This window comes from Daphnia pulicaria, chromosome 1 (assembly GCF_021234035.1).
Source record: "Daphnia pulicaria isolate SC F1-1A chromosome 1, SC_F0-13Bv2, whole genome shotgun sequence".
Lineage (NCBI taxonomy): Eukaryota > Metazoa > Arthropoda > Branchiopoda > Diplostraca > Daphniidae > Daphnia > Daphnia pulicaria.
This window is the reverse complement of record NC_060913.1, coordinates 35,196,343-35,206,157: the sequence shown is the minus strand read 5'-3', so window position 1 is coordinate 35,206,157 and position 9,815 is coordinate 35,196,343. Positions and strand designations below refer to the sequence as shown.

At 38.8% G+C, this 9,815-nt stretch overlaps 1 protein-coding gene and 2 long non-coding RNA genes across 3 annotated transcripts; all 3 read right to left on the bottom strand.

Moving 5' to 3' along the window:
- Positions 1 to 2,434: 2,434 nt before the first annotated feature.
- LOC124322950 (protein ALP1-like) lies at positions 2,435 to 3,705 on the bottom strand. The gene is made up of 2 exons (XM_046784308.1): positions 3,581 to 3,705; positions 2,435 to 3,476 (listed from the first exon to the last, which is right to left on the bottom strand). The coding sequence occupies exons 1-2, from the start codon at positions 3,703 to 3,705 to the stop codon at positions 2,435 to 2,437; spliced, it is 1,167 nt and encodes a 388-aa protein (XP_046640264.1).
- Positions 3,706 to 5,755: 2,050 nt separating this feature from the next.
- Positions 5,756 to 6,397, bottom strand: LOC124312375. Its single transcript, XR_006910483.1, has 3 exons — positions 6,338 to 6,397; positions 6,037 to 6,274; positions 5,756 to 5,967 (listed from the first exon to the last, which is right to left on the bottom strand). It is a non-coding gene; the product is annotated as an uncharacterized LOC124312375 (long non-coding RNA).
- Positions 6,398 to 7,341: 944 nt separating this feature from the next.
- On the bottom strand, positions 7,342 to 8,199 carry LOC124312278. Its single transcript, XR_006910461.1, has 4 exons — positions 7,893 to 8,199; positions 7,729 to 7,829; positions 7,542 to 7,665; positions 7,342 to 7,483 (listed from the first exon to the last, which is right to left on the bottom strand). It is a non-coding gene; the product is annotated as an uncharacterized LOC124312278 (long non-coding RNA).
- Between the last annotated feature and the right edge of the window lie 1,616 nt (positions 8,200 to 9,815).

The window sequence follows — 9,815 nt, the reverse complement described above, 5'->3', positions numbered from 1 at the left end:
ATTGACGAGGAAAGAGGTTGAGCATAGCTGTGAAGGACAAACAGAAATTTGGTTACGTACGATACTTGGTAGCCTTACAAGATTTAAGGAATATTTTGATGATTTGATGAATAATGAAAAGAAAAGAATGAGAATTCTGGTCTGTTGAGACGAAGGGGGACATATAGCGGGGGAGATTGAAAACCGTGCCGCGACTCGCATTTTCCGGCGTTAGGCCGGATAGCGAAGCGGGGCGTTGTGCGTTCTGGATGAAAGTCGAGTCACCGGGTCGTAGTTCCTGGGCTGACGCTACCGTCTCTTACGCGGCTCTAGGGCTGGAGGTGGGTAAATTTGGGCTGGGACTTTCGTCAGTACCGCGGTTCCCAGCATGACCACCAAGCATTGGCGGAGTAGGCGGCGGTATTGGCAGTATAAGCGTCCTGATGCCGTTTTTAAAATGTAGTCTCCGTTGTCGCCAACTTCTACGACGACGACAGGGGTGTCCTTATCACTTTGTCGCTTGATGCTGCACGAGCACGTGAGTGCCAAGCGGGAATGCGGCTAAATGATAAGGGGAAGCGTTGTATCGGGTTGTTGTTAACGCTAATGCGCGATGCATCCGTTGTTCCAAAACTTCGGCCGCTCTCTGCCACTCGGGGGCGAAAGATCGTTGGTGGGCGGGCAAATTGTCTCGGATGGGCCTGTTGAATACTACCGGTGAGGCCCCACCATAACGGCGGGCGTTTCGAAATAGTAGAATGGCCTTTGCAAGTTTGTCCAGATCTGGTTGTCTCCCGGTTCTTTCGGTCTGGAGCCGATGACTTTGCTCGATTGGAAGCTGCTTCCACCCTGCCATTTGATGTCGCTGTTGCGTACGTGCATTATACAATTCCTGCCCGTCAGTTGTCCCATTAGCCTAAAAAAATGTTATGTAGATTGATTGAAATACAATGTTATTGGCCTCATTCTTAAATTTCTTGGTTTATTTTCCCTAATTTCACAGCAGGAAACATGAATATCTGCGTTCTCTTAAATAACAAACATGTATAAAAACTACTTGTTAACAGTACTAAGCGGGATTCGGGATGTTGAAGCTCGTTTTGATTTTACATTCGTCTGGTTCTCTTCGTCTTGGTTATTCTCTCTAACCCTCTTCTCTTTGGCTCTAACCAAACGAGTAACCTTCTTACAAGTATCACAGGACCATGACTTTGTAATTTTTTTTAGATAAGGAGAACGATCATGAATGCATTTTAAATTAAACATCTTCAGCTTACAATTTTCATTTGAGCAAAACACAACTGAAACAATAACCGGCTCATTTGTTTGACAGTAACAAGGAATATATTGGTTTGTATGTAAAAAAGATGGAGAACTGTGGAAGAAAGAGTTTTTGTAGAAATATCCAGAAATGATCTCAGGCATGATTATAGTTTGGAAATATTCTGTCGCCCTCGGGATCGCAATTTCCTCCATAAAGCAGAAGGCTTTTCCTGATACCCGATTTGGTTAACGTATTGTTAACCAAAAGCCAGACTGCGCGGAATATTGTTGGCAAGTGTAATTTTCGGCTGCTGTCAAGTCAAGTAGGCCTACTCATCAAGTGTCATGTTGTTTGAAATTGTGTTCAGTTGCATTACAGTTTCAATTGTTCACAAGAAGTATTTGATAAAGTAATGAAATTTCATAATTTTTCAAGCGGGTGAGAATTCTAATAACTATATTTTGCGAAACAGGTCTTACATTGGAAGTAACAGAAGGTGGATTTTGGGATATTGGCAATTGAATGGCCAGACAATTGAGTCTGGTGAACATGTTGGCAATCGAAAGTCTGCTTTCAAGCAAACGTGCATGAGGTGTACATTTATAGCTGTTCAAACAACATGTCTACTATGACTGTCATGACTCCCAAACTTGTCGTGTTCACCATTGATGTTAGAGAGCCTATTGCTGAACTCTGCTCAGATGCAGCGAGTAAGAATTCATAAATTAGAAATCATAATCACAGATATTGAACTAATAAATGCTTTTTGTAATCTATAGATGGAAATAACAACAAATTCCAGGGCTTCGAACCACGACTGCTAAAGTCAGGTGTATTATCTCAAGAACTATTCCGTCAGAAAGCTAAGTCTTCAAGTCGGAAGAGCTAATTGTTTGATTTAAGAGAAAATCCATTTAAAAAATAATTGTGACTCTTTCTTGTATGAGTAAAAGTAGTTTAAATAAACACGAAATTTGACCAGCATCATCATTCAAGTTTTAGCACATTTTATCTGGTACTGGTATTGTCACTATCGTGTATTCTTGTTGATGGAGTGTGGATTGAAATTGGCAAACTAGCTGAACTGGGCTACTTTATACGGGCAACTGGAACACTCAGCTTCTCAGGAACTCAACAGAGAGATCGAAGAAATTAAGAAAATGATATTGGGTATGTAATTGATACGGTCATTTATTCATCGTCTTCCATGTCATAGTCACCATCGTTATTATAGTACAACAGGTCAATTATCTCATTCCTTTTCTGGATTCCGGATTGAAGATCGAACCAGTCATCAGCAATTTCATCAACATTTTCGTTATCAGCATCGAGTGCACGGTAATTAACCATTCTTTCTCCTCTGCTTATAAGGAAATTGTGTAAAGCACAGCAGCAGGAGATAATCCGTGAAGCTTTTTTCACATGGGCATATATATATCGCAGTCGGCGCCATGTGTTTTTTAAGGCCCCGAATGCGTGCTCGATTATGATTCGGGTTTTTGATAAAATCGTGTTGTAGTTTCTTTTTTTAACAGTGTTAGCAAGACTTGTTTTTATGGAAGGCATGATATGAGGTGAACATGAGAATGCACAATCACTCAATAAATGATATTGTGCACCAGGGAAAAGGGAAGTCGGATCTTCGTCAAGACGGACTCCCAAATCAGAGCAGCGGAAAACTCTTGAATCATTCGCACTACCAGGGAATCCAGCAAAGGTGTAGGAAAAGGCACGGTTTGGGAGACACACAGCTAATAATATGAGGGAATGGCGCATTTTCCGGTTGTTGTAATCTTTCTGATTTTCAGACGGTGTAACAATTTCTATATGTGTCCCATCCATAGCTCCTATTGCGCCAGGAAATCCGGCAATGTGTCGAAAGTTTTCTGCAATAACAGGAACCTCTTCAGCTGTTGGCCATTTGATGAAACTCTGGAGATGTCGTTCAATAATCTTTGTAATATTGTTGACAGATCTCCAAACCGTCGATATGGATCGATCAAAAAGCACTGAAATTTCCCGATGCATACATTGATTAGCCAAATACCACAACGTGATGTACAACATTTCGTTCATCGGCACTGGTTGTATTGAACGATGTGGAAAAATTGCGGAATCCGGAAGCTTGTGGGTGTCGCAAAACACAACCAACGCTTCAAAAGATGGGCGGGACATGCGAAAATGGCTTTGAAAATCCGCATCCGTAAACTGTGGTATGACAGTGCGCACAAACCTAACGAAATAATAAAATATTGAAATATCTAATTCCACCAACAGCTTTAAAAAAGTATTATAACGTATTTATATGTTGTACATCCTCCGTTCGCTTCAACGTACCCCGATACACGGATATGACATTCTCGAATGTTTCTGGCAATTCCAATACTAGCTAATAAGAGAATTCTTGAAAGACTATAAGAAGGCTGTAAATCTTCTTCGTCTTCCGATTCGAATTCTGGCATGTCAGACAACACTAAGTCAAAAACAGTTTTGCAACCCACCACAAGCGCGCAGTTATACATGACCGTGATCTTAACTATCTTGGATATCAACTGAGAAGAAAAATAAAATTAGAAAATGAGAAAACTTTTTCCCATTTTCTACTTTTGTTTTTGGAATGAAGGTCTCTTTTCTTTTACTTTCACGACCTTGGATTATGCGTAAAAATCTTCGAAGGAAAAGTCAGGTTTGAGGGGGTAGGAAAGAAAAAGCAAATTATGTTAATTGGCACAAAAAGTATATTTTGTCACATTTTTAAACTCTTCCTTCGAAACATTTTTCGCCAAGCTCAGTTACGCTTCAGTTGTTGAGTAAGTAAGTACTGTGACCATGGAAGACAACCGTGAATTTGATTTTAAGGGAAATGCGATCCTGCATGGATTTATTACTTTTAAGTGCGACGCATTTTACGTTTATTTTTGCCAAATGGATGATGGTATGTAATTTTCCATTTAAAATGTGACTGAATTACTGAAAACAACTTTGTGTTTCAGGAACAAGCTATATGGTTTCCGTTGAAATCGATGAGGTGCCTCTAGAACATCATGATGTACCGTGCCTAGAACCCACTGAGCAGAATGCCATCAACGGTATGAATGAACTTATATCAGCCCAAGAGAATGAAGAGCCCATATCTGTAGTGAATGTGGATCACCAAGAAAAGGCTAACGGCGAGCTTGATTTTGACGTTCCGTCTGAGCTAAATCGTCAATCTGAAACCGTCAGCGCAGCAGTAACGTATGGGGGGAGCGAAGAAGCTGATGACACGGACAACGATCTCTGGTCCGGCAAAAGATCACGAGTACGGAAAGAATTAGATAATCGTGCATCTGTCGTTCTTTTGGACATCATTAAGGAACGGTGGGAGGCAGTTACGGACAAGAAAGTATCAAGATCTATCTTGTTTACTTCGATTGCAAGAGAAATGAGAGCTAGGGGAATTAAAATCAGTCGTAAACCAGAAAAAGTCTGGTCAAAGGTGTACGACAGGTGGAATAATATAAAAAGGTCGTATACAAACTTCAGCGACTCATTATCAGAAACTGGAAAAGGTGCGTCGGCACCACCACCATTTTATGAGGAACTTCAGGAATTGATGGGTATAGAAAACCTTTTTGTAACTTGTTTCATATGTTCATTCCGTTTATTAATATAACTTAACAGGTAGTAGAGCAATTATGAAGCCCAAAGCATTAAGCAGCTCCATGCCCTATGGAAAAAGAGCTGCGGAATCTATGTCATCCATAGATAACGAGAAAGAAAGAGAACTAATTAGGAAGGAAAACGCTGAGTTGGTGGCACACGGGGCAATGACACAGGAAGAAGCCGATGAAGCGGAACAACTGCTAGGTGGTCCCTCAGTACCCGCCAAGAAAAAAACTAAATTGGGTGCATCTGCCAAGATTATGAGTGACGTAGCTTCCAGTCTGGATGAACTGAAGTCTTTGGAACAGGTAATCATAGAATAAATCATCAATTGACACATTTATGCTCATCATGTATTCATTGTTTCATAACTTTAAAGAAAAGGATGGAAAATGCTGAAAAAAGACAGAAAGAGAGAGACGATCGGGCAGCAAAAAGAGATGCATTCATCCAGGAGACCGAAGAAAAAAAACTTGCTGTTGCAAATGCCATGGTTCAAGTATTGAGCGAAATACTAAACAAGAAATGAAAATGTTTGTCAATGCATTTTTCATTCCCGAAATTTTCAATTCTTTTTCAGTGCCTACTAACAATAAACGAAAATTCCACTGGGACATGACATTGTACTCTTTTCTGGTATCTGAAGCTCCTTTTTTAGTTTCTGTAAAGATGGTAGGGCACGATAATCTCTAGCTCTTCCTGTAAACCAATGTTTTAGTCGTTGACACATACCAATACCGATACCAGTACCAGATAAAATAACGTGCTAAAACTTGAATGATGATGACGGTCAAAATTCGTGTTTATTTAAACCTTATTTACTCATACAGGAAAGAGTCACTATTATTTTGAATATGAATTTTCTCTTAAATGTAACATCTCTTCTGACATCGAAAACCCTCTTGAAATAATAACCCTGACCGGCAGTCGTGGTTCGAAGGCCTAGAAAAACGACCACTTCACTGGCGAATTTGTGCTCTCGTTGACGCGTTAACGTATAGATTCATGTAATCCTGTTCGTGTTTCACTTTTGGCAGGGTGCATGTTGATCATTTCTTTCAATTTGTTGTTATTTCCATCTATAGATTACAAAAAGCATTTATTAGTTCAATATCTGTGATTATGATTTCTAATTTATGAATTCTTACTCGCTGCATCTGAGTAGAGTTCAGCAATAGGCTCTCTAACATCAATGGTGAACACGACAAGTTTGGGAGTCATGACAGTCATAGTAGACATGTTGTTTGAACAGCTATAAATGTACACCTCATGCACGTTTGCTTGAAAGCAGACTTTCGATTGCCAACATGTTCACCAGACTCAATTGTCTGGCCATTCAATTGCCAATATCCCAAAATCCACCTTCTGTTACTTCCAATGTAAGACCTGTTTCGCAAAATATAGTTATTAGAATTCTCACCCGCTTGAAAAATTATGAAATTCCATTACTTTATCAAATACTTCTTGTGAACAATTGAAACTGTAATGCAACTGAACACAATTTCAAACAACATAACACTTGATGAGTAGGCCTACTTGACTTGACAGCAGCCGAAAATTACACTTGCCAACAATATTCCGCGCAGTCTGGCTTTTGGTTAACAATACGTTAACCAAATCGGGTATCAGGAAAAGCCTTCAGTGGTCATAAGGAACTTCTCTGTACATGAGATCAACAGTGGTGTACACTACGAAAACAGCAAAGCGGTAGCCCGTGGTGTACATTTGCAACTGCACCTGATAGTAATAATCATGTGCTTTGTTCATGTGTTACTCCTTTTTTTCCTTATCAAAACATAAAGGGGGGTTTGGAAATTTAATTCATTGTTTTACTGTGATGAATCTCCAATTAAATGGGCACTTGATTTCAATTGTGACACATCCTAATGCTGGGGAGCTGAATATTCTATCTGGTGACGATGACAAAAAAGGATATTCAACCGAAATAAACATTCCGGTTTTGGTAATTTCAAAACCTGGATGTTTTCCACTCTGGCGCAGATGTGCTTCAAACGTTTTCATCGCAATGCATTCGTTTTTTATGCCCCAATTATATTACAAAAACACAAAAATAGTTTTGGTTATAGATAAAATTCTTAACAACAAAATGAAGTACCTAGTAGCCTCACTGGTGAACTGGAAAGCTTCAGGATAACATATTGAAATAGATGGGAAAACAAGGTTGCTATGCAAAACCTGTCTGAATTTTGAAGCAGTAATTCTGAAGGAATTGTATGTGAACCAATGTTTGCTAGAGGTTTGGCTAGCGGTAAGAGAGCAAATCACTTCACTTTGTTCCTTCGTTATGTGAATTGTCTGGAACAGCTCTCTACTTTTGGTTAATAGTTCAGGTAAAGATAGACCAATGGCATCTTTTTGAAACATTGAAGTGAGAGGCTTTGGAAGCTTTACTTCCAAAGCTGGTGGTAGGTATTCACAACAATTGTCCTCTAACAACAGAGCTGCTGCTGGCTTTCCTGGCATTTTAGCTAACTTCTTCATCAGGTCACAATTTTCCTCGTTTGTAGGTTTTCTCACAGTTGGTAGTAGTTTCTTACGGACTCTTCCCATTTCACGAACTTATTTGTAGGTACCCTAAAAGATGTTAAAGCATTAAATTGATACATAAAAAAATTTTTGTTCTTTATATTACTGGCTGTGAAGAAAGATATGCCCAAGTACACTTATCCTCGGTACGTCCTTTTCCCTCATGAATTTCGACTGAATAAACACTGACGAGTAAAAGACATCCAATATGATTACAAACTTTTCCTAATCTGTAAAATTTTACCATATTTTATGAATTGTTAAATTTTTCTTATTAATAGATTAAATATTACCCTACAGCACAGGTACAATGAGCGTAAATTACACAGCCATCAACTCCTATTGCAGCCCATGGTGAGTGAGGAGTTTCGCTGATAGCTTGAGATGGAGTTACCTAATTGTGAATTAGAACAGAAAATATAATTCATTTCAATAATAAACAACTTTAAGGGCTTACCTTAGCTTTAACTTAAACCACTCCAGATGACAAACACATTGCATTAAATTGTTTCAGCCAGCCATCGTCCACTGCTTGTTTTGACTCAGCTTTGAGACCTTTGAAGGCTCTCTTTGTTTTCTCAACATCTATAATTCTTTTTGAGAAAACTAAGTAGGCGAATATATCCCCATGATCTATTTTGGGAATAATTGTGCAACACTGAAGTCCTTGTTTCCACAAATCTTTAGATAAACTGTAGGGGCAATCACACTGAAGAATATCCAATTTATCAAGGTATTTTTTTTTTTGCTTCTACTGAAATCCCACTAACATAATTCGATAGTGACATAATATTTCAAAACATGAACCACATTTTTCAACACACATCAAACACTGAAACACTTTTGTCAAAACAGTAGAGCCTTGCTGTTGGAATACAGAAGCACAAAATATTCCACAATATATTATTGCGCTACTAAGAGACGGCGCCATGCTGCGTTGCCAGATAAATCGGCTAAATAAAACAGATCCGAAAGAGCCCTATAGCAAAAATAGGGGTTTAAAATCAAATCAAATGTATTTTTATTACTGATTTTTGTAAATTCTATTTTAAAATATCAAATTTGAATTTTAAAATATTAAAAATGAATTTAAAAATTCATTTTTAATATTTCTAAAACTATTTCTTCGTGAATTGCTTTATGAATATATTGATTAAATATACTTTAAATGGTGTATAGGACATCGATTTACTTATCCTGTAATAAAGAAATGGTTCTAACAAGTGAAATAAATATTATAGCAACTCCTATTCCTATTTCCCTTTTTCCTATTTCCTATTTTCCTATTTCCTATTTTCCTTTTTCTTATTTTCCTATTTCCTATTTCCTTTTTCCTATTTTCGTATTTCCTATTTTCCTATTTTCCTATTTCCCTTTTTCCCATTTCCTATTTCCTATTTTCTTATTTTCTATTTTCCTATCTTCCTATTTCCTATTTTCCAATCTTCTTTCATCAGGTCATACCATTTTTGCTGAATATGAATTTGCTATTTTGATGGTTTCACTAATCCAAAAGATTTCCTTCTTTTAGGATGTGTTAATCGATGTCCAATACACCTTTTTAAGTTTATTGAATCAATGAATTCCAAAGGAATTCATGAAGGAATAGAAATAGAAACTAGGGAAGATAGACATAAGTTCAGTAGCTGGGTCACACCATTTTTGTTGAATATGAATTTGCTATTTCTTTGTTATAGGATGTGTTAATAGATTCTCATGAATTTTACCAGAAACAAGAATATAAAGGAGAACGAAGGCCTACAAAATACAGAAGAGCTTTCAGTACCAATCTTGCACTCAGCAAAGCACAACCAGAAGAAATCGAAAAATGGAAGTAGACGAACAGCCAACACTTTCAGTAAACGAACAGATCGAGGCAGCTGCAGCATCAGGAGCAGCGGCAGCAGCGGCGGATGAAGCAGCATACAACTTGCGACCCAGGCCCAAGCTACCAGACGCCGACGACGCTGCCTTTCTGCTAGCCAATCGAAGCAACACCATCGTACACGCCTTGGAATTGGTGCCGGCGCCCCAAATTAAACCATATCCTCAAACAAAATTGATATTCACCTTTATCCGAGAGATCATCGTAGACAACAACCGTCCAGCAGAACCGGCGCAGTCCGAAGAGGAGTTAATCGACGTGGAGGTAGAGGTTATTGCTGAACGAATCATCAGCGATTGGAGGTAGTTGCATCAATCTTTGATGCATACGTCTCCTGCATCGCCGGACGAGCCCAGAAAAGAAGAGGAGGAGCCTACCCAAGGACCCGTGCTTCCTCCAATCCGAATGAAAAAGCGGTCGGCGTATACAACCGATCAGGAAGTTGAGGAAATAATGAAACATCAAGGCAGCTGGGACATCGTGGACCAGCAATCA

Coding starts and splice junctions, on each gene's coding strand:
- LOC124322950 (XM_046784308.1), bottom strand. CDS start 3,705: ATGCCAGAATTCGAATCGGAAGACGAAGAAGATTTACAGCCTTCTTAT. Junction 3,477..3,580: donor TGTCATATCCGTGTATCGGG/GTACGTTGAAGC, acceptor TTATTTCGTTAG/GTTTGTGCGCACTGTCATAC.